General features: G+C 62.6%; 2 protein-coding genes and 1 long non-coding RNA gene across 4 annotated transcripts; 2 read left to right on the top strand and 1 right to left on the bottom strand.

Annotated features, from left to right (window-relative positions):
- Positions 1-5: 5 nt before the first annotated feature.
- On the top strand, positions 6-3,289 carry LOC122153610 (RING finger protein 225-like). Of its 2 annotated transcripts, none has more exons than XM_042794071.1 (2): positions 6-274; positions 857-3,289. In XM_042794071.1, the coding sequence occupies exon 2, from the start codon at positions 867-869 to the stop codon at positions 1,479-1,481; it is 615 nt and encodes a 204-aa protein (XP_042650005.1). In that variant the 5' UTR covers positions 6-274; positions 857-866; the 3' UTR covers positions 1,482-3,289. The 2 variants fall into 2 exon arrangements, with proteins under 2 accessions (XP_042650005.1, XP_042650006.1); XM_042794072.1 differs by lacking the exon at positions 6-274 and adding an exon at positions 281-467.
- On the bottom strand, positions 2,416-22,408 carry GABBR1 (gamma-aminobutyric acid type B receptor subunit 1). Its single transcript, XM_042794037.1, has 23 exons — positions 22,308-22,408; positions 18,416-18,494; positions 18,123-18,326; positions 16,330-16,518; positions 14,989-15,006; positions 13,453-13,613; positions 11,376-11,510; positions 10,016-10,186; positions 9,635-9,736; positions 9,271-9,336; positions 8,679-8,870; positions 8,341-8,583; positions 8,026-8,089; positions 6,509-6,586; positions 6,256-6,406; positions 5,774-5,906; positions 5,350-5,466; positions 5,137-5,244; positions 4,769-4,862; positions 4,420-4,547; positions 4,195-4,323; positions 3,816-3,959; positions 2,416-3,629 (listed from the first exon to the last, which is right to left on the bottom strand). The coding sequence occupies exons 2-23, from the start codon at positions 18,492-18,494 to the stop codon at positions 3,378-3,380; spliced, it is 2,958 nt and encodes a 985-aa protein (XP_042649971.1). The 5' UTR covers positions 22,308-22,408; the 3' UTR covers positions 2,416-3,377.
- A 1,058-nt stretch (positions 22,409-23,466) lies between these two features.
- On the top strand, positions 23,467-25,196 carry LOC122153613. Its single transcript, XR_006165472.1, has 2 exons — positions 23,467-24,779; positions 24,851-25,196. It is a non-coding gene; the product is annotated as an uncharacterized LOC122153613 (long non-coding RNA).
- The last annotated feature ends 863 nt before the right edge of the window (positions 25,197-26,059 follow it).

The following is a 26,059-nucleotide window of genomic DNA, read 5'->3' as shown; positions in this document are numbered from 1 at the left end:
CCTGTGTGCCCCCCCCCCCAAGCCTCAGCCAGCCCTGCCTCATTCCTGCCCCCCAGGGAAGGGTTGGGGTGCTCCCTTGCTGTCATGGCCCCCCCCCCTCCCTTTTTGCACCGTTTTTCCCAGGGCGGGGACACCCAGTACTGGGAAGGGGCAGAAGGCGGAAGAAAAGCTCCTAATAAATAGAGCTGGGATGGATCCGGCCCCTCCCCACGGCGGGGGGGGGCAGGATCTGCTTTGGGAACCGGCTCCTCGGTGGCTCAGGACCCCCGCTAAGGCCAGTGTGGGGTTTAGGGGTGCTCCCCAAATTCGGGGGGTGGGGGGTGGGGGTGCGGTTTGGGGAGTTGGGGGGGGTGTGCCACCCCCCCGCCCCGGCTCACGCGGGCAGGGGCAGGGCAACTGCGGTGGGTGTGACGGTGGCCAAGGTCCTGCGCGATCCCGGAGGCGAGCGGCACCTCGGGGGGGTGCAGGTGAGGGGTGGGGGGGGGGCTGAGCTCGAGACCCCCCCCAAATTGAGGGGGGGTGGGGGTGGGTGGGAGGGGGTGCTGGCTTTGCTGGGAACAGCTGCGGGTGCTGCTACTTCCACCTGGAAATTTGGACCCAGCCCTCCCCAGACTATTGGGGGGGGGGGGGTGTTGGGTTCTCCAGAGGGGCTTGTTCTCTTCAAGGGGGGGCTCTTGGCACCCCAAAGTGTGCGTGTGGGGGGGCGGTTTGGCTCAGGATACCCCATAAATTCGCTGTCCCAACCCCACACCCTGAGCTGCGCTTAATCACTGCTGGCTAAATGCTCTCTCAATTTTGATTTTTTTTTTTCTCTTTTTTTTTTTTTTTTTTTTTTTTTTTTTTCCCTACCTGCCAGGGCCCCTGCCATGGCTGGGGACACCCAAGGGGTCCCGGGGGGGGACGCCGAGGGGGTCCCCCCCCTGGATTGCGTCATCTGCTTCGCCCCTTACGATCGCCTCTTCAAGGTGCCCAAGGTTTTGGGGTGCGGTCACACCTTCTGCCTCGAATGCTTGGCCAGGGTCACCCTGGTGGCCCCCGCCGCCCCCACCTTGCTCTGCCCCCTCTGCCGCCGCCCCACGCCTTTGCCCCCCCGCCGCGGCCCCCCGGCTTTGCCCACCCCCCCCCATCTCCTGGCTCTCCTCCCCCCCGGCCCCACTGCCTCCGTCCGCTTCAACCGCCCCAAGGGGCTCCTCTACGTCCCCCCCCCTCGCCCCAAGCCCCCCGCTCAGCTCCCCACTGTCACCCTCAGCCTGGAATTGGGGCGACCTGAGCCCCCCCCCGCGCCCCCCAACGGGGCTTGGCCCCGGCTCTCCGGCCGGTGGTCTCTGTGCCGAGCGGTGGCCTTGGCGGTGGCCTTGACGGTGGGAGGGGGCTTGGCATTCTGCGGAGTCTTCCTCTTCTTCCTCCAGCCCGGGGCGTGCGGGGAGGGGGGGCTGCTGCCAAACAGCACCTGGGGAAAGCAGGGCTGGCCCCCCTATTGAGAGGAGCCCCCCCCCCCTTCCATCTGGGGGACCCCCTCATGGTGACAAATCTTTGCTCCCCCCGTTGCTCGTGCCCTCGCCCACCCATGGCTCGGGGGGGAGTGACCCCCAGGGTCAAGATTTTGGGGGGGGGGGGCAGCCCTGTCTCCCCTGTATTTCACAGGTTTTCCCAGAAGCTGACTGCCCTGGTTCTTTCCCCCCCCCCCCCCCCCAGAGTCCTGTGGTTGTGGGCTGGATTTTTGGGCTGTAAATCACCGATTTTGGTTCAGCAAAGGGAGAGGAGCGGGGATCCACCCACCTGGGACACCCGTGTCCTTGGTATAGGGGGGTTCAGGGGGTGTCTAATTTCCCCCTTCCCCCCCCCCCCTTTGCACCCTCCCCTGGTGCCTGGCACAGCCACCACCTTCCCCAGCCCCTATCGGCGCCGTCCCCGGTACTGGTGGCGCGGGGTAGGGACGGTGTTTGCTGCTGGTGTGTGTTGTGGGGGTGGGTGCGGGGAGGGTTGGACCCGGTACCGCAGCTGCCTGGGCGTAGGGGGCAGGGCCCCCCACCTGGGTTTTGTGGGTGGGGGTAACGTCAAAGCAAAGACGTGTGGGGTGCGTGGCTGTGAACACCGTCACCCTGAAGGCAGCTGGGGTGGTTGTAATGGGTGCTGGACGGGCTGGGACCAGGAACAGCCAGACCCAGGAACAGCCAGATCCAGAAACCACCGGACCCAGGAACAGCCGGACCCAGAAACCACCAGACCCAGGAGCAGCCTGATCCTTTCTTCGGTGTTGTCACCCCAAAACAGCCCAACTGCCTGAGGATGACTGGGAGCTGGCTACAGCTCTCCGGCCGTACCGGGGTGCCCTTGGTCCAGGGAAGGACCCAAGCCCGATGGTTGCGATACGGTGTAGTTCCCCTTTCATGGTTAAACACCACAACAGAGACATGAGAAGAAGCAGGATCTGGTTGTCCACTAAAGTGCGACTGTACAGATGAGAAACCAGACCCCACGGATACAACAGTCTGCGCATACAGGACCCGACCTAACGCTGTGCCCCAACGTACAGCCCCAGCCCCTCCAACTGTGCTCCAGAGCTGGTTGTGAGCGACAGTCGGACAATACAGCATAAACCCCAAATCTGATTGTACCAACAACTGATCCCAAACCAGCCATTGGCTACAGCCGGCCCGTGCATTGCAGTAACTGATCCTGATGTGCAATTCGATTTGATTGTACGTACAAGTTGTGCACTACAGTCTGACTAGACTTAACTAGACTTGGTCGTACACTACAGCCTGACATTAAACTACAGGAATTGCTGCTTGCGATACAACCACCCGCAGCCCCGGGGCCTGATCCTGCGTTTCCCCCCACCCTCCACCCCCATCACCTGTATCAACACTAATTTACATGGGAATTAAAAGGTTGGTGGTTTGCTACCCCAGGAGCTGAGCTCCGGTTGTGCGCAACGGTGCGGGGCAAGGGCGGGGACGTCGTGTGGCTGTAGCAGGGAGGGGCTGGAGGAGGACAAGTCAGCGGGACTGTCGGACTGTGCGCTATGGCTGGAGTGAGAGAGGGAGATGGGATGGCTACGGAGGAGTTTGGGGGGGACTTCCCATGTCGTTAACTCAGTCCTGGCCCCCCACCTCCCCCCCCCTTAATTAAGAGCCACCCTTCTTCCCCAACACCCCATCGCTTCCCACCTGACAACAGTCGGAGGGTGGGCGACACCCGGAGCCCTGCGGGGTGAGGGGGTGACGCTGCCAGAGCCGTGGTCCCCCAGGTTAAGACGAAGAAACGTGTTTTAAAAAAAAAATAATTAATAAGGCAAAGAGGCTCCGCCCTCCCTGCCTAGCCCCACCCACTGCCCCCCACCCCGCAGCAAAGAGCTCCGCCCCCTGTGAGGGTCACTTGTAGAGGAGATGGACACGGCTCCCGTCGCAGTTACCCCGGCCGAGCTTGTCGGCTTGTTCCGAGACCAGGCAGCGGACCAGGGGGAGGTTGGGTTGGTAGAAGGGGGCCGGGGGGGCCGGGGTGGCGCTCAACCCCGGGGAGAAATGGTTGTCAGCCTCCTGGGAAGGGTTGGACGACCGTCGGCGAGACCGGAGCTGCTGGCGGTCCTGGAGCTGCTGGCGGAGCTCCGACACACGTTCCTCTTTCTGCCAGGTGACAAATTGGGGAGGGGGGGGGGGATGATGCTCCCGTTGGGGTGTCGGTGCCCCAAAGGTGATCTACCCCTCTTGGCATGGGTAGCAACGCCTTGAAGCTACAACCCTGAAGCTACAGCCCACCTCCATGGGGCGTCCACCCCCAAACCACGTTTTGGGGTTTCCCCCCACACCCACCTCGGCGATGATTTTCTCCAGCTCCCGGTTCTCCTTCTCCAACAGTCGGGATTTCTCCTCCTCGTTGTTGTTGGTGGACGAGCCCGTCTTCATGGTGTCCTGCTGCTCCGACTGCCACTCGCCCCGGGTGATGAGGCGTCGCATCTGCAACGGCCCCCGACTGTCAACATTGTCCCCCTCAAGGCAACACCCGCGCCCGACTGTCCCCCGTGTCCCCTTCTGACTGTCACCACCAACTCCATGACCCCACTGGAGAAGAAACCTCCACGGCTGCAAGGGCAACACCTTGACGCTATGAGGGAGGATGTAGGACGACTGTTCCTTCCCACCCCAGAAGAAACGCCCAGACCCCACCAGCCCTTCCCCCACCGACCAGCACCTTGGGGACGAAGAGGACGACCAAGGTGATGTACGAAGAGAAGACGACAGCCAACGAAGCGAAGGCGAAGGCCGCGTCCTGTTGGCTGCTGAGGATCATGGTGACGGGCGCCGTGATGAGGCAGAGGACCTGCGGGGAGGAAGGGGGGGGGATGTTTTTGGGGGGTCACCGTATGGGATGTGGGGTGAAGATGGTGGGGACACACACACAGCCACCCCAGCTTACCGCTACGTTGTAGATGGCCATGCCCACCGCTCGGTGGTCGTTGATCTTCTCCGTCGACACGCTCTTGGTCTCGTACGCCAGGAAGATGCCCAACAGCAGCAGCAACCCCTTGAAGCCATAAAATATCCCTGGGGGGGGAACCAGGAGTGGTCAGACCCACCCACCTGGCTCAGGGTGGGGGGCCCCACGGGTGGTCAAACAGAGACACACCCCCCCTCCCCCAGCCCCTGCGGGTGCCTGGGTCTCCCCTTGGCTCTCTACAACGCGCCCGTGTCCCCAACCCTGCCTGTACCCCCCCTTCAGTCCTGCCCCTGCCCATCTCCCACCCCCCCGACCCCCCCATGCCCACCGAGCCACGTGTTCATCTTGGTGGAGCTGCAGTGCTCCAGCTGGGGCAGGATGGAGACGTCTGTGTCCGTCTTGGGCTCCTCCTTGGTGAACTCCTGGGGGTGACAGGGTGGGAGACGGGGTGTGAGGGGGGGGGGGGGCTCCCCCCAGCAGCACCCCAATGCCCTGAGCATCCCCCTGACACGATAACACCCCCTCAACACCATGAGCATCCCCCCAGCAGCACCTTGATGCCACAAGCATCTCTCCAGCAGCACCCTGGGGCCGTGCCCATCCCCGCAGCAGCACCCCAACACCTTGAGTAATCCCCCCAACATCATGAGCCACGCCCCCCCCCCCCCCCCCCCCACCTCCCCAGCAGTGCCCCACCTCAATGGTGCGGTGCAGAGGGTCCACGATTTGCCAGATGATCAGCGTGACCACATCCAGCCCCACAAGTAGCCCCACGGTGGCGTACAGCTTCCAAGGCTCCAGGGTCTGGGTGTGGGGACAACACAGCGTCACTGAGACACTGTGCTACCCCCCCCCCCCCCCCCCAGCCCCCCAACCAGTCTCCCCACACCCCACTGGGTCGCTCCTCACCTTCCTCTTCTCCTTCTTCTCCTCCTTCTTGGTGAAGACGGTGTGGACCCACCAGATCTTGGTGAACATGCTGCCATACGCCAGGCTGAACCCCAGCCCGAGGAGCCACAGCCGGGCCTGTGGAGGGTACAGGGGTCGGGAAGAGACGGTTGTACCTCCCTGTCCAGCTGTACCCACCTCTGCTGCGCCCCCATGGAGTGTACCCCCCCTCCCATGGACCTCCCTTGGCCAACACCTTCACAAGTCCCCGGATCTACTCTCAGCAGTGTCCCCCTCCGCTTGTCCCCATCCCCTGGCTGTAACCCCAACCGTTCCTCCTCCGGTTGTCCCCATCTCCTGGCTCTTCCTCCTTTGGCTGTCCCCACCCCCGGGTTGTCCCCACTTCACCTGTACCCCCCAACGCCCCCCCCCCCCAGCCCCATACCTGACAGACGAAAGGGAAAAGCCCCGGCCCGATGTGGTACCCGTCAAGTCCCAGGGGGAAGACGGCAGCAAGAGCCAACGTGCAGCCCACAGCCGTCATGTTGTTCAGGTACGGCTGTGAGTTCTGGATGTACCTGGAGAGGGGGGCGGGTTGCTGAGAAGACGGGGTGTCACCCACACGGTCAACGAACCCAACAGGGCGCCAGAAATGGGGGCGCAAAGCGAGAGAACAGGAAACCATGTGCTACAGCCAGACCCTTGGTATCACCTGAAGCTCCTACACAGCGAGACGGGCAACTGGGATATCTACTAACAACAACGTTTCGTCACTGCCATCTTCTGTAGGAGGACATGGGAGCACATAATCCTTTTTTTCCCTCTGGGTGTTGCTAACCACATGCTGCTGAGGGGTTTTTTAGCAGCTCTGGGAAAGGAAAGGTGTGACATTTCCCCAAACACCGGGAAAATGGGGGTGTCACTGACCGAACGTGCCCGTTGTAGATGTTGAAAGCCAGGCAGATGATGGCCAGGAGAATGCCCAGCGAGGCCAGCACCGAGACGGAGATGAAGAGCTTCTGGGACAGGAATCGGAAGGTGGTGATGACCTTGGTGTAGTCGGCTGGAGGGGCACCTCCTGCAGAGCCCACGGCACAATTAGGGGGTGTGGGGGGTTCTTCCCAACCCTTCCCCACGGCAGGGACCCCCCCGCTCACGCCCCACCCGTGGCACTGCTCACCAATCCACTTGTCGTTGTTATACCAGGACAGGTTGTCCTTGGTGCTGTCGTAGTAGCCGATCTTCTTGTAGACACCTCCTGCAAGGGCAGCAGAGACGGGTCAGGTGGGAGGGAAGGAGAAGCGACACCCCTCCAGCGTGTGTGCACACCCCCACAGGATCACAGACTGGTTGGGGGCTGGAAGGGACCTCTGGGGGTCATCTGGGCCAACGCTCTCTCAAGCAGGACCACCCAGAGCCCGTTGTCCGTGACCACATCCATGCAGTGTTTGGACGTCTCCAAGGACGGAGACTGTACCACTTCTCTGGGCACCTTCTGCCACTGCTTGGTCACCTGCACCATGAAAAAGGGGTTTCGGATGCTCAGCTGGAGCCTCCTGTGCTCCAGGCCCTTCGTCATCCTCGTGGCCCTTTGCTGGATGCTCTCCAGTAGCTCTCTTGTACCAGGGAGCCCAGCACTGGCCCCACCTCACCAGTGCTGAGCAGAGGGGAAGGATCACCTCCTTGACCTGCTCCACCACTCCTCCTGATGCAGCTCAGGAGACCGTTGGCCACCTTTGCCACAAGGCCACATCGCTGACTCATGGTCAACTTGGTGTCCTGGTCGCCCAGGACCTTCTCTGCAAAGCTGGTTGAGCCCCAGCCTGTCCTAGTGCCTGGAGTTGTCCCTGGAGCGTGTTTCCTTGTTGAATCTCATGAGGTTCCTCTCAGCCCACTTCTCCAGTCTGCCAAGGTCCTTCTGAGTGGCAGCGTGGCCCTCCAGCATCTCAGCCGCTCCTCCCAGTTTGGTGTCATCAGCAAACTGGCTTGAAGGTACCATCATCTAGATCACTGATGATGTTGAACAGGACTGGCCCCACTCTTGACCCCTGTGGTGCACTGGCCTCCAACTGGACCTTCTGCCGCTGGTCCCCACCCCCTGGGCCCCGCCATTCAGCCAGTTTTCAGTTCACCCCACTGTCTCCTCATCCAGCCCAGACTTCATCAGCTTCTCTGCGAGGATCTTCTGGGAGACAGCGTAGAAAACCTTCCCGAAGCCAAGGTAGACAACGTCCACCACTCTCCCCTCATCTACCAAGCCCGTAGAAGCTGGTGACGTTGGTCAACCATGACTTCTCCTTGGTGAATCCACGACGACTACTCTTGATGACTTTCTTGTCCCAAGCTCCTTGCTTGTCCCTCAAGCCGCCTCCACCTCTGCTCCTCCCTCCGTCACGTGCAAGAGCAGTTGTGTGTTGGTGAGGACACGCGTCCTGTTGGGCACGTGGCCAAAAGGGTGTGGAGAAGGGGGGGTTGTCCCATGTGTGTTGCCACCCCTTGAGAGCTCGTGCAGTGGTGGGACTTGCGGGGTGCGTCTCGGGGCGGTTGGATGCTACTGTTGTGCGGACAACCTGGCCGCAACGGCCAAGCCGCGGCTGTTGTGTGTGAAGGGGGCGTTGCGGGATGCTCGGTGGTGCTCGCCACGTGCCACGTGGTGACCGTGTCACCCTGGGATGGCTGCTGCCTCTGCTCACTCACCTTGCAGCTGCTCAATGAGCGTCCAGGCCATGCGGGAGCCACTGGCGTCAAAGACAACGTGTCCCTGTGGGGTGGGATGGAGATGGGTGTCGGGGAGCTGGCAGGCGGCAGGCCCACGTTCCCAGAGGGGTGCTGGGAGAACATCTGCTCTGGGAGTTTTGGGGTGGCTCACGGAGGCACCCTTGACAGATACCTTCAAGGCACCCTCACCACCACCTCGAAGGCGGAGGAGATGGGGACATGGGAGACCTTGTTGGGGACAAGAGGACACGCTGGGGCCGGGGACTGGCAGGGGCTCAGGTGTGAGCAACGCACCGAGACACCCTCGAAGGCGGAGGAGTTGAGAGCCCGGTAGATCTCGTCGGTGATGTTCTTGTTGTTGTAGTTGAAGTCCTCCAGGCGCAAGCCCTTCTTGACCAGCTCCGCTGAGGTCTTGTTGAGGGCCAGGGCCAGCGCCCAGATGGCATCGTAGGCCAGCGGCGCCTCCTGAAAGCCGCCTGTCTCCTCGGGGTTCTTGCCCAGCCTCTTCTGCAGCTTCTCAATAAACTCCTGGGACGTCTGCGATGGGCAAAAAGACAGCAGTGCTGGGGGGGGGGGTGGGGTGGAGCGGGCCCCGCTGAGCGCACCATGTGTCCCCCCCATCCCCTCCGTACCATGTTGGAGATGCTGCGGGTGTTCTCAGGGTTGAGCATGACGATCTCGGTGGTGACGTGCCCTTCCACGGCCTCGGCCATCTCCGCCTCGGTGCAGTTGATGGCTGGATCCTTGATGCGGAACCAGTTGTCGGCGTACCAGCCGATGAGGAACCAGACGTACTTCTTGCCGTACAGCTTCTCCTTGTAGACCTGTGTGGGCCAAGGGGCAGTGGCCTTACCCTTCACCCCATCCTTCCCACCATCCCTCTGTCCATCACTCTTCACCCCAACCCATCCAGTCACCCCTCACTCATCTCGCACCCTCCTCCCATCCTGTCCATCCACCCAGACCTCTGTCCAACCCCGTGCCTCTGCTCAACCATTTTCCACCCCACCATCCCACCACCCATCTGTTCCACCCCACTCCCATCTACCCACACTTCCACCCATTCATCCTGATGTCTTTCTGCCCACTGACCCACATGTCCCACCACCCGTTTCCCCACTCTCCCAACTGCCCCACGTCCCCCTGATGTCCACCCCCCCCCTTCTCCACTGCATGCCCCCCACGGTGCCCACCCACACCACGTCCCCCCTTCTCACCCCTCACCTCGCAGAAGACCTTACGCGCCTCCGTCTCGTAGAAGAGGCCCACAATGATACGGGCGTCCTGGCGCTGTGGGGAGACAAGTCACCCTGGGGTAGGACTTCTGCTCCTAGAGGGCTAACTCCACCCAGCCTCATTTGCATAACTTTGCATAGGGGTGCTGAGAACCAGAGCCTTGGCATTGCACAGCCAGGTCGCGGGCGTTGCTACCCGTCTCCTGGCTGGAGGAGATGCATCGTTGACCTGGATGCTTGGACGTCTTGGGGTGTCTCTGCTCCCTTTGGGGTGCAGGACGCGGCCCAATCTGCACCCCGACGGTTGTGGGTGCCGTGGGGGGAGGACCTGGGCGTGGGCAAGGTGGGCTCACCTTGAGGTTGCGGACGGGCGCGGCGGGGTCGGAGAAGAAGCTCTGGCGGAAGGTGATCTCCAAACCGGCTTCCTTCACCCGCTGGTCCAGGTCATCGAGGGTCTGGTGGTGGGTGGGCGGGGGGGTTGGAGTGGGAAACAGGCGGGAGGTGCAGGCGGGGTGGGGAGGGGCGGGGAAAGAGAGTGCAGAGTGAGTCTGGGGGGTGGGATGGCGGGGTTGGGTAGGGGGGCAGCAAGCAGGGGTTGGGGGGGGTTGGCGTTCCGTGCCGCGGGAGGGGATTGAGCTTGGACCCGGACATCACTGGGTCCAGGATGGGGGTTGAAGAGGTTGTGGGGCAGAGTTCTGGGGGTGGGGAAGCGGCAGCAGCGGGTGGGTGCATACCGAGGTGAAGACCTCCGTGGTCTGCTGGATGGTGGCGATCTTGGTCCAGCCCCACTTCTTGAAGAGCTGGACGCGGGTGGGGTTGTGCAGGGTGGCCGAGGGGTGGGTGCGGAAGAAGGTGGGGAAGCGCTGGCGGTTGGAGAGGGCGGGGGAGCTGGAGCCGTAGGAGAGCTGTAAGGGGGGGGTGTGGAGGGGGGGTGTTGTCAGTGCCCAACAGTTGTTACACACACACACACACCCAGCAACACCGCTCTGGTTGCCTGTAGCCCGTCGAGAACCGGTCGAGCAGACGGCCGGTGGCTGCAGGGGCGGCTGATGGCGGGAATCGCGGTGGGTGTGGGTACAGCCACCTCCACCAGCCCCACACGGAGCTACAGCTGGATGCACCCCGACACCAGCACGTGTCCAAACACCCGTGTGCCCAGCAACAGCCGTCTAGACACAGCTACAGGCGCAGCAACAGGCACAGGGGTGGCAACAACCTGACGGCAACAACCACACAGGCAGCAACAACCTGGAAGCAACAGCTACATGGGTAGTAACAACTGCAGGTGGAGCAACAACCTGAAAGCAACAACCACACGGGGAGCAACAACCTGAAAGCAACAACCACATGCACAGCATCAACCTGAAAGCAACAGCTGCACAGGCAGTAACAACTGCAGGTGGAGCAACACCCTGAAAGCAACAACCACATGTGTAGCAACAACTGCACATTTATCAACAACGGGAAAGCAACAACCAGATGTGTAGCAACAACCACACATGCAGCAGCAACCTGAAAGCAACAGCTGCACATGGAGTAACAACCACGCGGGGAGCAACAACCTGAAAGCAACAGTCACCCATGGAGCAACAGCCGCACACGCGCCAACAACCAGACACGTAGCAACAACCTGAAAGCAACAGTGGCACACGTAGCAACAACCGCACGGGCAGCAACACCTGCACATGCAGCAGCAACCTGAAAGCAACAGCTGGGTGTAGCCGGCACGGAGACAGGCGTATTTGCCTGTAACCATGGCAGGATACAGCCACACCAGCAGCAACAGCCGCACCCCAAGCAACACCAGCGACGCCGTGCGTTCCCACCCCCCTCACGATGACCCCCCCCACCACCACCACCCTGGGGACACCAAGGCACAACCCAACCTCAACACCCCGCGCCGCTACACCCCGACAGGCAACAGCTCTCCGCACCCCCTCCATCCCCACCTGGGGCTCCACCCGACCCGCCGTGCCCAAGCAGGGTCTGAGCAGCGGGTAGGGGTGAAGGGGGGGGGTCCCCAAACTCCCCTCCCGCCCCCCCCCCCGCCGTGTCCCTGGGGACACCCCTGGGGATGAGGAGCTGGTTCCTCACCACGATGAGGTTCCACATCCGGGCAGCCTCGGCCACCAGCGTGGAGACGCTGCTGCACCCGGGCATGAGGATGATCTTGATGGGGTCGTTGTAGAGAAGCTCGTAGAGGTACTTGGTGGCCTGGCCGGGGTCACACTGCGGGGGGGGGGGGGACACGGACACACACACACATGTACAAAAGGGGGTTGGGGACAAGGGGAGAGGCTGCTGGGATTCCCCAGCTCACCTCCTCCCACTGTAACCCACTTTGCCCCCCAGCTCCAGCCCAAAGAACCTCCCAGGGGGGACCCAGGCGTGTGGGGGAGGGGGAGAAAAGGGTGGGGGAGGAGGGGGGGGCAGGGTGCTTGGCCCCCCCCCCCTCGGTGCCCTGCTCTTTCTTGGGGTCTATGAATAATTCAGGGCACGAATGGTCCGGAAAAGGAGCCAGGCACCGTTGCCGTGGCAACCCAGTGGCAGACCCAGCAGCATCCGTTGCCATGGCAACCAGGCAGTTGGGGGGGGTGGAGGAGGGGTTTTGGGGGGGGGGCAGAGGGGGAATGGGACAGGCAGGAGGGGGGGTGCAGGACAGACAGGGGTACAGGAGCGGCGCTCGGTGGGGTACGGGGTAATGGGGGGGGCGTTTGGGGGGAGGGGATTTGGGGGGGGCATGTGGGGGGGCTGGATAGATTGGGGGGGGGGATGGCTGGGGCGGGCGGGGAGCAGAGGGTGAAGGGAGGAAGAGGACGGACAGAGGGAGGCGCAGGATGGACAGACGGGCGCAGGACGGACGTGGGAGGGTACAGGGCTGGGGGGGGGGGGAGCAGGAGGGCTGGGGGGCAGGAGGGGGAGGGGGTCAAGGTGCCCCCCCCCCACATACCAAGGCCGGATGCCTGGGTCCCCCCGCCCTGCCTGCCCCGCAAGATCCAACCCCCCCCCCCCCACCTGCCTGCCCCTGCCTTCACCTTCACGCTGCCTCTGCCATCCTCATCCTCCCCCCAACTGCCACCCCCCGCAGTGCCCCCCCCATCTCCCTCTCCACCCCCCACCCCCCCTCATTTCTTCCCCAGCCCAGCCCCACGCTGCACCCCAACCCACACCTGTGCCCCCCCCCCCCAACCCCCCAGCACCCCGCCAGGCTCTGCGTCAGCGGCCCCCCCGCCCCCCCCCCGGCACATCCCCTGCCCCCCACTGGTGCCCTATATACCCACAATGCCTCCTGCCCTCTGCCTGGGCCCCCCCTGCCCTATATATTCCCCCCCCCGCCCCGTTCCCTTATCCCCTCTGCCCCTGCCCTATATACCACCCCCCTCCTCAGACCCACTGCCCTATATCCACTGCCCCTCAGTGTCCTCCTGCCCCCATCCCACCATCCTCCTCCTCCTGCCCCATCCCAGCACCATCATCATCCTCCTGCCCCATCCCAGCACCTCTTGGGGTCCCCCTGCCCCCTCCCCATCCCCACCACCCTTCACCATCCTCCTGCCCCATCCCAGCACCTCTTGGGGTCCCCCCGCCCCATCCCACCACCCATCCCTGTCCCCACCACCCCTCACTGTCCTCCTGCCCCATCCCACCACCATCATCATCCTCTTACCCCATGCCAGCACCTCTTGGGGTCCCCCCTGCCCCATTCCACTGTCCTCTTACCCCATCCCACCACCACCATCCTCCTCCTGCCCCATCCCACCACCTCTGGGGGTCCCTCTGCCCCATCCCACCACCTCTTGGGGTCCCTCTGCCCCATCCCACCACCTCTGGGGGTCCCTCTGCCCCATCCCCACCACCATCCCCATCCCACCACCATCATCCTCCTGCCCCATCCCACCACCATCATCATCCTCCTGCCCCATCCCACCACCTCTTGGGGTCCCTCTGCCCCATCCCACCACCTCTTGGGGTCCCTCTGCCCCATCCCACCACCTCTTGGGGGTCCCTCTGCCCCATCCCACCACCATCATCCTCCTGCCCCATCCTACCACCATCATCATCCTCCTGCCCCATCCCACCACCTCTGGGGGTCCCTCTGCCCCATCCCACCACCTCTCGCTGCCCCTCCCCGCCCCATCCCACCTCCCCCCGCCTCCATCCCCTCTCTCACTTTACTATCGTGGTGGATGAGCCGCAACTCATAATCGGGCAAGATGTCCCTCCGACTGTTGATGTCCTCCAAGGCCATACGGACGGCGGGCAGGCAGGCCTGGCCCCCCGGCCACCCCCCACTCATGGGGAAGAGCGCCCCGACGTGCACTGCCTTCTTGCCTGTACCCACCGACGGGCGCGACACCAGCGAGACGCTGAGCACCACCAAAAGCCAACGAGGTGGCTTGGGTGACACCAGGGGACCCGCCATTCCCGGGGTCAAGACGTATGGATGGCGGGGATTCGGTTGGCCATGGCGTAAGAGGGATTTGGGGGGCGGGGGGGGGGGGGGTGGGGGGGTGGGGTTGATGTCACTGGCTCCGGAGGTGAGGTTGGAATGGTAATGAGGTGGGGAGGGGAGCTGGCGAGTCGCGGTGAGGGAGGGGAGGAAGGACGGGGAGGGAAAGAGAGGGACGGGGAGCGGAGAGATGGAGATGGGAAAATAAGAGGGATGGGGATGGAAAATAATGGGGTGGGGAGAGGGAAATAATGGGAAAGGGGAGTGGAGCGATGGAGGGATGGGGAGCGGAAAATAGCGGGGTGGGGAGTGGAAAATAAGAGGGATGGAGGTGGAAAAATAAGAGAGATGGGGATGGAAAATAGAGGGATGGAAAATTACGGGATGGGGAGAGGGAAATAAGAGGGATGGGAGCGGAGCGATGGAGGATGGGGATGGCAAATAAGAGGGATGGGAAATAGAGGGATGGGGATGGGAAAAGAGAGGGATGGGGATGGGAAAAGAGAGGGATGGGGAGCGGAAAGATGGAGAGAAGAGGGGAGGGAGGGCTGGGGAGTGGAAAATACGGAGGGCTGGAGAGCGGAGAAGACGGAGGGATTTGGGGCGGAGAATCCGGAGGGATGGAGACGGGAAAAGACGGAGGGTTGGGGAGCGGAAAATAGAGGGATGGGGATGGGAAAGAGAGGGATGGGGAGCGGAAAGATGGAGGGGGGGGAGGAAGGGCTGGAGAGCGAGGGACTGGAGCTCAGCGCCGGGGAGGGCTGGAGGGAGAGGGGGGCTGGCAGGAGGGGAGGAAGGCAGGGAGAGGGGAGGGGAGGGGGGGGACATGCGGTGGGAGGGAGGGATGGGGGTGGGTGGGTGATGGGGGGGGCTGGAGGAGGAGGGTGGGTGGAGGGAGGAAGGCTGGGAGGAGGAGGCGGGTGGAGGGGAGGGGGAGGAGCGAGGAAGGCTGGGAGGAAGAGGAGGGGGAGAGAGGGAGGGGAAGGGATGGGGGGGGAGGAAGGATGGGATGGAGGGGTGGAGGAAGGGGGCTCCGGTGCCATGAAACCGCGTGGGGCTGGATGGGGGGGGTCCCGGGGGGCGCCCACCCCCCGTCCGGGGCAGAGCTGGGGGTGGGGGGACACACACACACCTGGGGTGCCCCCACCACGGCCCCGCCCCCAGCTGGGGGTGCTGGGGGTGCTGAGGACAGGCCCAGCTGGGAGCGGGGTGGGGGGACACGGCCACGGGTGGGGGGAGACCTGGGGACGTACTCACCTGAGAGAGGGCGACGCACTGCGGGGGGGAAACTGAGTCACACAGAGACACACCCCCCACACACCGTGGGGGGGCTGGGGACCCCCCATGGGGGCCTGAACCCCCACCCCAGGGGTCCCCCAACCTCAAGGACACCCCACAGACACCTGAACAGGAACCCCTTAACTCCACAGACACCCCACGGTGACCTGAACCCCCACCCCAGGGATCACCCAACCCTAAAGACACCCCATGAGGACCTGAACAAGAACCCCCCCACACCCTAAAACTAGAGACACCCCACAGAGACCTGGAACAGGGACCCCCCAACCTCAGAGACACCCCATGGAGACCTGAACTCCCATCTCTGGACCCCTGACCCCGGAGATACCCCAGGAACCCCCCAACCCAAGACACCTCACAAGGATCTGAACAGGGACCCCCCCCAACCCCAGAAACACCCCAAGGACCCTGCAACTCCAGAGGACCTGAACAGGGACCCCCCCAACTCCACAGACACCCCATGAGGACCTGAAGAGGAACCCCCCAACCCCAGGGACACCTCAAACGACCCCCCAACTCCACAGACACCCGAGGAACCCTACAACCCTAGAGACACCCCATGAGGACCTGAAGAGGAACCCCCCAACCCCAGGGACACCCCAAACGACCCCCCAACTCCACAGACACCCCAGGAACCCTACAACCCCAGAGACACCCCATAAGGACCTGAACAGGGAACCCCCCAACCCTAAAGACACCCGAACGACCCCCCCAACTCCACAGACACCCCATGAGGACCTGAACAGGGACCCCCAACCCCAGGGACACCCCGAGGAACCCCCCAACTCCACAGACACCCCAGGAACCCTACAACCCCAGAGACACCCCATAAGGACCTGAACAGGGAACCCCCCAACCCTAAAGACACCCAAACAACCCCCCAACTCCACAGACACCCCAGGGACCCCCCCAACCCCCGAGACATCCCATGAGGACCCGAACAGGGAACCCCCCAACCCTAAAGACACCCGAACGACCCCCCCAACTCCACAGACACCCCATGAGGACCTGAACAGGGACCCCCCAACCCCAGGGACACCCTGAGGAACCCCCCAACTCCACAGACACCCCAGGAACCCTACAACCCCAGAGACACCCCATAAGGACCCGAACAGGGAACCCCCCAACCCTAAAGACACCCGAACAACCTCCCAACTCCACAGACACCCCAGGGACCCCCCCAACCCCCGAGACACCCCATGAGGACCCGAACAGGGACCCCCCAACACCTCAGCCACTCCATGAACAGCCCCCCCATCCCCCCCCCAACCTCCCCCGCCCCGTGGGGACCCCACTCACACTCGCAGATGGGTTTGGGGGTGCTCCAGCGCCCCAACTTGGTGCAGTTACTGCGGGCGCTGCCCACCAGGCGGAACCCCGGGTTGCAGGTGTACTCGGTCCACGTCCCCTCCACCGGTACCCGCTCCATCGCCCGCGTCACCGCCTGCCCGTTCTCCAGGCTCAGGTGCATCTTGGGACAGGTCCTCACTGGGGGGGGGTGTGTGTGTGTGTGTCAACCCCACACCCTTCCCAGGGTCACTCCTACCCACGTCGGCGGGGGGTGGTTGGGACCTCTGGTGATGGGGAGGGTAAAGGTGATGGTAAGGGTGATGGTAACGGTGACAGGGATGGTGCTGGTGGTGGTAACAGTGAGGAGGATGAGGATCGTGATGGTAACGGTGATGAGGATGAGGATGGAGATGGTAACGGTGGTGAGGATGGTGATGGTGATGGTAACGGTGATGAGGATGGTGACGGTGATGGTAACGGTGATGAGGATGGTGACGGTGATGGTAACAGTAAGGAGAATGGTGATAGTGATGAGGATGGTGATGGTAACGATGGTGATGGTGATGAGGGTACTGATGGTGACGGTAATGGTGATGCTGTTGATGATGGGAATGGTGACGGCAAAACGGTGATGGGGATGCTGATGGCGGTAGTAATGGTGACGATGTTGGTGATGGTAACAGTGATGAGGATACTGATGGTGATCGTAATGCTGACGGCAATGGCGACAGGGATGCTGTCGGTGATGGTAACGGTGACGGGGATGGTGCTGGTGATGGCAATGCTGGCAGTAACAGTGATGGGGATGCTGTTGATGATGGTAACGGTGGCGGCAAAACAGTGATGAGGATGCTGATGGTAACAGTGATGAGGAGGATGCTGATGGTGATGGTAACAGTGATGAGGAGGATGCTGATGGTGATGGTAATGCTGTTGATGACAGTAACGGTGGCGGCAAAACAGTGATGAGGATGCTGATGGTGATGGCAATGCTGATGGTTACGGTGCTGGGGATGGTGATGGCAATGCTGATGGTTATGGTGCTGGGGATGGTGATGGTAATGGTGACGGGGATGCTGATGGTGACAATCATGGTGACAGTAACGGTGTTGAGGATGTTGATGCTGGCGGTAATGGTGATGAGGATGCTGATGGTGATGGCAACAGTGATGGGGATGATGATGGTGATGGGCAAACGGTGATGAGGATAGTGGTGGTGGCGGGGATGCTGTCGATGATGGTAACGGTGATGAAGATGATGATGGTGATGGCAATGCTGACGGTAAGTGATGGGGATGCTGTTGATGAGGGGAATGGTGATGAGGATGCTGATGGTAACAGTGATGGCGATGGTTAACGGTGATGGTACGGTGACGGTAATGGTCCTGGTGACAGTGATGGTGACGGTGATGGGGAGTGACGATGCTAACGGTGATCACGATGGTAGCGGTAACGGTGACGGGTGATGGAGATGATGGTGGCAGGGAAGGTAACGGTGACGGGGGTGCTACTGGTGATAACGGTGACTGGTGGTGGTAACAGTGATTGGCGCTAGTCGTGGTTACTGATGATGGTGGCAGTGATGGAGATGATGATGACAGTGTTGGTGGCAGGGATCGGCGCTCGTGACGGCGATGGTAACAGTAACGGTCACGGTGACGACGCCGCCGACCACAACGGTGACGGTAACAGCGACGGCGTAACGGTGACAGTGGTGGGGACAGTGTAACGGTGATGGGGAAGGTGACCATGATGGCGATAGTGACAGGGCTGGGGGCCACGACGGTGACGGTGACACTCACGGCAGCGGCTGGGGTGGCCCATGGCGGTCCAGGTGCCGTCGCGCTGGCACTTGCGCACCTTGGGCCCCACGATCTCGCGGTCGGGCCGGCAGACGTACTCGATCTCGTAGTCGAAGGGGAGGAAGCGGACGCTCTGCACCTCCTCGGGGGTCAAGCCCCGGTAGCGGATCCCCCCGTCCCGCGGCGGGTGGATGATCTGGCACCCTAGGGTGGGGGTGGGGGTGACGCACCGGGGCGGGGGGTGGGTGTCACACGCCCGTCCTCGCGTGCGGGGGTGGGGGTAGGTCACGTACCCTCGGTGAGGTTCACGTGGATGGCCGCCTGGCCGGGCTCCGCGCTCAGCGCCGACAGCACCAGCAGCAGCCGCAGCATCTATAGGCGACAGCCCCACGCTTATGGGGGGGACACGGACACGGACACCGGGGGGGGACACACGGACACCGGGAGGGGACACACGGACACCGGGAGGGGACACCGCCGTGTCCGGGCCCCCCAGCTGCTCCCTGCCCTTCCCCTCCCGCAACGGGCAGCCCCAGGGGCTCGCCTTGCTGGGGGGCAGGATCTGGGGCTGGGTGGAGGGAGGGATGGACACCCTATGGAATAGGCTCCTGGTGCACGTATACCCTGCGTCCCCTATAGAGCACAGCCCACATGTCCTGCGTCCCCTATAGAGCACACCCCACATTCTTACATACCCTATAGAGTGCATCCCCTACAGAGCACACCCCATGTCCTGTGTCCCCTATAGAATATGTCCCCTATAGAGTACACTCCACATACCCTGAATCCCCTATAGAGTACACCCCACATGTCCTGTGTCCCCTATAGAGTGCATCCCATATAGATTACACCCCACGTCTTATATCCCGTATAGAGTACATCCCCTATAGAGTACACCTCACGTCTTGTGTCCCCTATAGAGTGCACCCCACATGTCCTGCATCCCCTATAGAGTGCATCCCACATACCCCGAATCCCCTATAGACCCCACATGCCCTGTGTCCCCTATAGAGTACCTCTGCTAGTGTACACCCCCGTTCCCTGCACCCCCTATAGAGAACGCACCACACGCCACGCATCCCTTATAGAGTACGTCCCCTATAAACTATACCACACATACGCGGCATCCCCTATAGCCTGCACCCCATATACCCTATGGACTACATCCCCTATAGCCTACACCCCACAGACGCTGCATCCCCTATAGAGTACATCGCAACTACACCGTACCCCTATATGCCCTGCATCCCCTATGGACTGCATCCCCTCCAGCCTGTTGCCCCACATGCCCTGCAGCCCCTACGCAGAGCACAACTCCTATAGAGCACACCCTATAGATTGCACACCCCCACCCCCCCACCGCCCCCCAGATTACACCCCGCGTGCCCCGCAGCCCCTATAGAGCAGAGCGGGGCCCACCGCGCATACACACGCATAAACGCGTCACCCCCTCTCGAGCACGGCCTGCTGGGGGGCACACACAGCCCAGCGTCCCCTATAGAGCACCCCCGGGGGGTGGCACACGCACACGGGCTCGTCCCTTATAGAACATCCCCCCCCCCCCCCCCCCCGCACACCCCCCCCCCGTGGTTACACACGCACAGCGCTGGTTACACCCGTTTGCACCCACAGGGCGCGGGTTACACCCTGCTCACACGCCTGCTGTGCAAGCTACACCCCGACGGAAGGCTCAGGGCAGAGTACCCCCTGTTTGCACACTCACAGGGCAGCCTGCACCCTGCTTACACACCCACAGTGCAAACTACACCACAGTTACACATGCACAGCACTAGTTACACCCGTCTGCACGCACAAGGTGTGGGCTACAGCCCCTCACACGCGTGCTGTGCAAGCTACACCCGGTTTGAAGGCTCAGTGCAAAGTACCCCCTGTTTGCACACTCACAGGGCAACCTGCACCCTGCTTACACTTGCACAGGGCAAACGGCACCGTGCTTACACACGCACAGTGCTAGTTACACCCATTTGCACACACAGGGCACGGGCTACAGCCCCTCACACATGTGCTCTGCAAGCTACACCCCGACGGAAGGCTCAGGGCAGAGTACCCCCTGTTTGCACACTCACAGGGCAACCTGCACCCTGCTTACACACCCACAGTGCACACTACAACATGGTTACACACACGTAGTGCTAGTTACACCCGTTTGCACACACAGGGTGTGGGTTACACCATGCTCACACGTGTGCTGTGCAAGCTACACCCACTTTTAAGACTCGGTGCCAAGTACCCCCTGTTTGCACACCCGAAGTGCAACCTACACCCTGCTTACACATATACAGGGCAAACTACACCCTGCTTGCACACCCACAGTACAAACTACACCCTGCTTACACGCCCACAGTACAAACTACCCCCTGCTTACACACTCACAGCACTAGTTACACCCGTTTGCACCCACAGGGCGCGGGTTACACCCTGCTCACACGCGTGCTGTGCAAGCTACACCCAGTTTGAAGGGTCAGTGCAGAGTAGACGACTCTTGCACACTCACAGTGCAAACTACACCCTGCTTACACTTGCACAGGGCAAACTACACCGTGTTTACACACGCACAGTGCTAGTTACACCCATTTGCACACACAGGGCGCGGGCTACAGCCCCTCACACGCGTGCTGTGCAAGCTACACCCCGACTGAAGGCTCAGGGCAGAGTACCCCCTGTTTGCACACTCGTGGTACAACTTTACGCCCTGCTTACACACGCACAGTGCGAACGACACCCCGCTTGCACACCCACAGTACAAGCTACAGCCGTTTGCACACACAAGGAGCGACGTAGAGCCGCTCACAGGTGCGCCGCACAGGTTACACCCCATTTGCACACTCGGTACAAACGACACCCCGCCCGCGCGCGTGTACAGGGCGACCTTACACCTCCCTTCCACGCGCGCAGTGCAGCCTGCACACTGCTTACACACGCGCAGCCGGCACCCCCCTTGCACGCTCCCGGGGTAAACGACACCCTCTTCACACCGGCGGAGCGTAACCCCCCGCCGCGGTTACACCTGGGGGACACGAGTGTGCAAACAGCCGGCACAACCCCCCCCCGGGCCGTAACCAGCTGCAGCAGAGATAAATAATTCATATTTATTTTATATTGGTTTTAAATCTATTTTGTTGGGGTTTTTTTAAAAAAAAAAAAAATTACAATTTAAAACAAAAAATGTAAAATTACTTAAAATTTCTTTTCAAACTGTTTTCAATTTTTTTGTTTTTTTTTTTTTTTTTAAGCAGCAAAGAAATTAATAAATAATTATTTAACGGGCTGAAGAATTTCCCGGCTGGCGCAGGGTGGGCCCGATCCTGGCTGGGAGCAGGGGGGTTGGGGGGGGGGCACCCCCAGTTTGTGTTCCTGCCCCCCCCCCCCCCGCCCCTTCCAGCCCAGCCAGGCCGTGGGGTAATTAACCCCGGAGCTAATCAGGGCTAATTAGAGGCGCTACGGCTGTTGCTTGGTTACTGCTGAGCTGGTAGGACGCAGGCGTGGCCCCCCCCGACCCCCCCCCCCCCATTTCCTCCCCCCCCCCCCGTCCCATTGGGGGCCCTGCTGAGGGGGGGGGACCCCAGCTTGCGGGGCAGAGGGGTGGTACTGGGTGCCCCCCACCCCCTTGGGAAAGGGTGTCCCCCCCCCTTCCCTAGCACCCCAAATCCCCCCCCCCCCTCCAGCATGGGGGGGTCCAGGATGGGGCGGGGACACACCAGGATTGGGGCGCCCCAGGAAAAGGGGGGGGGGGATGGAAGGGAATTGGGGTCCCAGGCTGCGAGGGGGGGGGTGGAAGTTTGGGGGGTCCCAGGGCCCAGCGGGGGGGTGGGGGGGGGGGGGCTGTCAGGGTCTGGGGGGGGTCCCATGATTGGGGGAGGGGGGGCGGGTGCTAAGATGGGGGGGAAGGGCAGGATGGGGGGGCTCCAGCATTCCCGGTTGGGGGAGGGGGCCGGGGGGGGGGGCCAGGTTTAAAGAAGGGGGGGGGGCATTATTGGGGTGCAACCCCTGTGTGTGAAAACAAGGAGGGGGTGTCAACCCCACCCTCCCCCGGCCACAAAAATGGGGGGCGGGGGGGGTTGTCAGTGCCCCTCCCTCCCCCCTAATTCTTCCCACCCCCTCCCAAAAAAGGGGGGGACCCTTTTTTTATTTTTTTTTTTTGGGGGGGGGGGGGTGTTGTCTTACCTTGGCCTGGGCTTTTCCGCGGGGGGGGAAGGAGGAGCCTGGGGGGGGGAGGGGAGCTGAAATGGGGGGGCAATAAATCCGGGAGGGGGGGGGGGGTGTCACGGAGCTGGAGGGAGGAGGAGGAGGAGGATGAAGATGCTCCGGATGGAGGATGGGAAACTCCCGGTGATGGAGGGATGGGAAAAAAATCCGGGGGGGGGGGGCGGAAAGGAGGGGGGGGGGGAGCTACGGACGGACACACGGACACGGGGGGGGCACTGGAGGGTTTGGGGGGGGGGGGGATGCGGCGCGGCGCCACGGGGATGGGCGCTGGGGCCGGGGCTGCCCGCGGGAGGGACCCAGGTGGGTGGGGGAGGGTGCGGGGGGGGGGGGGAGGGGGGGGATGGGGTGGGGTGGGGGAGGGGGGGAGAGGGGGAGGGGCCCCGGCTCCGCCTCGGGAGTGGGGAGGGAGCGGGGGGGGGGCGGGGGGGGGGCGGCCCCGCGGCGAGGCGGGGGGAGGGGCTGGAGGGGGGTGACAGTGGGATTTTGGGGGGGGGCCGGGAGGGGGATTGTGCCGTCACCCGTGTGCGTGTGGCCACGCGTGTGTGTGTGTGTGTCACGTGCGTGTCGCACGCGCGTGTCACCCCCAGCGCGGCTGAGCAGCACACCCCCCCGCCCCACCCACCCCCCCCCCGCACTCCCACGCCCACGCGTGGGCACAACCCGCTAATCCTGGGGCCGGGGGGAGGGGGGGGCCGTCTCCTGCCCGCCCAGCCCCGCCCCCCCCTCCACCCCCTGTCCCTGCCGGGGTTACTCTGAGGCCCCCCCCTCATCCCAGCCCCCCCCCCCCCGAATCCAAAATTCTGGGGGCGCCCCTTGTCTATCGCAGGGGGGGTGCGGGGGGGTGCAGAGGGCTCAGGGGGGGTGCAGGGGGCTCAGGGGGGTGCAGAGGGTGCAGGGGGGGTGCAGAGGGTGCAAGGGGGGGCAGGGGGTTCAGGGGGGGTGCAGGGGGGTGCAGGGGGGTGCAGAGGGTGCAGGGAGGGTGCAGGGGGTTCAGGGGGGTGCAGGGGGGCGCAGAGGGTGCAGGGAGGGTGCAGGAGGGGTGCAGGGGGTTCAGGGGGGTGCAGGGGGGTGCAAGGTGGGTTCAGGGGGGTGCAGGGTGGTTCACGGGGGATGCAGGGGGAGGCGGGCAGGGGCTGGCAGGTCCCGCAGTGCCCAGGCTGCTGCAGGGCTGCTGGGGGCAGGAGGGGCTGTGATCCCAGCGCCACGGAGGGGGGGGGACCCCAAATCCACCCCTCACCCCCCCGGCCCCCCCCGGGGCTGGGTGCGGTGGGACGGGGATGAGCCGCCTTCCCCCGGCCCCCCCGCACCCTGCTGCCGCCTCGGCGGGGTGCTCAGCACCCTGGGCGCGGTGCTCAGCACCCAGCCGGCTCAGCTCCCTTTGAAGCCGATCGGCAGGAAAAAAAAAAAAAAAAAGGGGGGAGGGGGTGTGGGGGGGTGGGAACATCTTCCTCTCCCCCCACCCGCTGAGAAACAGCTCCCTGAGGCTGGAGATGGGATCTGCGCAGGATCGGGCCCCCCGCGCCTCACGTGGCCTGGAGCACCCTCAGGAGATCCTGGGTGGCCCAGAGCAGGGAGAAGGTGACACCCAAGGGGACAGGGGACGACACCTTGAGGTGTCCCCCCCCCTCACACACCCCCACCCCCCCCCCAGGCTTGTCACCGCTCAAAGTGGCGGAAGGTGGAGATCCCCCGCCGTGGGGTGGAGATCCCCCGCCGTGGGGTGGAGATCCGGGCACCACCCTTGAGTTTCGAGGGGTGAAGGACCCGTGTCCTGCTGCTCCCCCGTGGAGCCAACGTCTCCTCCGGGTTTGGGTGGGTGACTTGGCCAACCCGGCGAGACGCTCTGCAGCCCAAGGAGGTTTTTTTCACTCTCGAGGGATCGGAGAGCTGAGGACGCTTTGGTGACCTCCCAGAGCTTCTCCTGGAGCTGGCGGAGGGAGGCGGCGGCTCCCAAGGGGTGTCTTCTCCTCCAGGGAGGGAGGAGGAAAGTAGGTCGGGTTTGGAGCTGTTGGTCCCCAGCAGCTCACAGCTCCAGGCGAGCGTCTTTTGGGTCTCCATCCTTGCCCTGTGCTCCTTCTCCAGCCCAAGGTGGGACAAGGCCATGGGGACGCCTTGGCTGGAGGACCCTGGAGATGCTGCTGCCCCTCCTTGCCGGTCCTCTGCTGGCCCCAGGGGTGTCCTCCTGGTCTTCACCACCCTCCTCGGGGCTGGTAGCTGGAAGGACTGGAGAGGAGGAGGATTCCCCGAGCCTGGAGCTGGGTGAGAAGCAGCTGGGGAATCGCCATGAGATGGTGCAGACCAGGTTCTCCCATGGTCAGAGCGTCTTTGAGGACCTCAGTGCCGACGTTCCCCAAGGGAAGGCGTGGTCAGCGCTGAAAATATCCAAGTGCACCTCCAGCTGGAGGTACAGCCTGATCCATCACCACACCGGTGAGTGACCCTACACCTGCCCCAAGTGCTGGAGGAGCTTCAGGGGCGCCTCCAGCCCCATCTCCCTCCAGGGGACCCATCACGGTGAGGGACCCTGTAGAAGTCCCAACCGTGGGAAGGGCTTCACCATGACCTCAAAGCTCATCCGACCCACACGGAGGAGGCTCCTTACAAGTTCTCCATGTGCGGGAAGAACTACGACGAGCTGGGGTCCCACCAGAACCACCACGTGGAGCAACAGGTGGCGACAGCTCTCCTGATTTAGGTGGACACCCATGGGGGGCTGCGACTTTTGGGGTCTCCAGCCCCATACCACATGTTTGGGTTGCAAAGGGAAATCAAGTTCTGCCCTCGTCTTCCTCTCTTTCACCCCCTGGGATCCTCCACCAATAAAATCAACCTTGGATTATCCAAAGACATCATTAGTAACACTTACTGTTAATTGGTGCTGGAAAACTAAGCTTTTCTCAGCAGGAAAACCCCAACATCTGGATTTCTCTAAGATGAGAGGTGGGTCCTATGTGATGTCCTCCGCATCCTCTTTCCCCACACTGGGCTGGCTCTTGAAACCAACTGGGAGGATTTTTATTCTGCTTCACCTCCATCCTGGGATGCAGGAAACTCATTAATGGGATGAATTAATCAGCTTTAGGCTTAAATTCCAGCCTTTGCAAGATATTTTTCGGAGCGGGAGCATCATTTAACACGAGTGAAATCAAGTCCCTGCTCCCATCTCACGGTCTTTTGTTGGGACATCCAACTCAGGACCAAGACATATTTTTGGGGATTAGTTTCGCGTTATTGTCCTGGGTTGAGTGAGTGGTGGAGTTTTTTGGTGGCAGGGGAGGGGGCTATCGGGGCGGCCCCCTGGGAGAAGCTTCTCGAAGATCCCCCAGCTCCACGTCAGCTCCACTTCTGTTTGGGAAATTGAGCCAATCGGCTGTGCCTCTGCGATAACGGATGTGGTGACGGGAAGTGGGACTGGTGAGGAGGAGTTGCAGCTGCGTGAACACCAAGGTCAGTGGAGGAACGGAGGAAGAAAGGAGGGGGGAGGTGTGCTGGAGCAGAGACCGCCCTGTATCCTGTGGGGAGACAGCAGGGCGGCCCCCCCCGCCACCCATGGAGAGCTACGGTGGAGCAGACACTGATTTATGGCCTGTGGCTCCTACTTGCCTGATCAAGGTGCTGTGCCCGAAGAAGGCCGGGGTCTAGTGGGAAAAGGCAGCCCCGCTGCTGTAATTCAGCGCTGGGAGGATTGCAGCATGGGGGGGTGTCCCACA

This window comes from Tyto alba, unplaced genomic scaffold (assembly GCF_018691265.1).
Source record: "Tyto alba isolate M040663 unplaced genomic scaffold, T.alba_DEE_v4.0 Super-Scaffold_200000178, whole genome shotgun sequence".
NCBI classification, from domain to species: domain Eukaryota; kingdom Metazoa; phylum Chordata; class Aves; order Strigiformes; family Tytonidae; genus Tyto; species Tyto alba.
This window is presented reverse-complemented; position numbering and strand designations above follow the sequence as displayed.

Excerpts from the sequence above, each read along its gene's own strand:
- GABBR1 (XM_042794037.1), bottom strand. The coding sequence starts at position 18,494 with ATGCTGCGGCTGCTGCTGGTGCTGTCGGCGCTGAGCGCGGAGCCCGGC. Across the intron at positions 9,337-9,634 it reads CGCCCGTCCGCAACCTCAAG|CGCCAGGACGCCCGTATCAT; the intron begins GTGAGCCCACCT and ends GTCTCCCCACAG. Across the intron at positions 4,863-5,136 it reads CTCTGCACCGCACCATTGAG|GAGTTCACCAAGGAGGAGCC; the intron begins GTGGGGCACTGC and ends TGTCACCCCCAG.
- LOC122153610 (XM_042794071.1), top strand. The coding sequence starts at position 867 with ATGGCTGGGGACACCCAAGGGGTCCCGGGGGGGGACGCCGAGGGGGTC.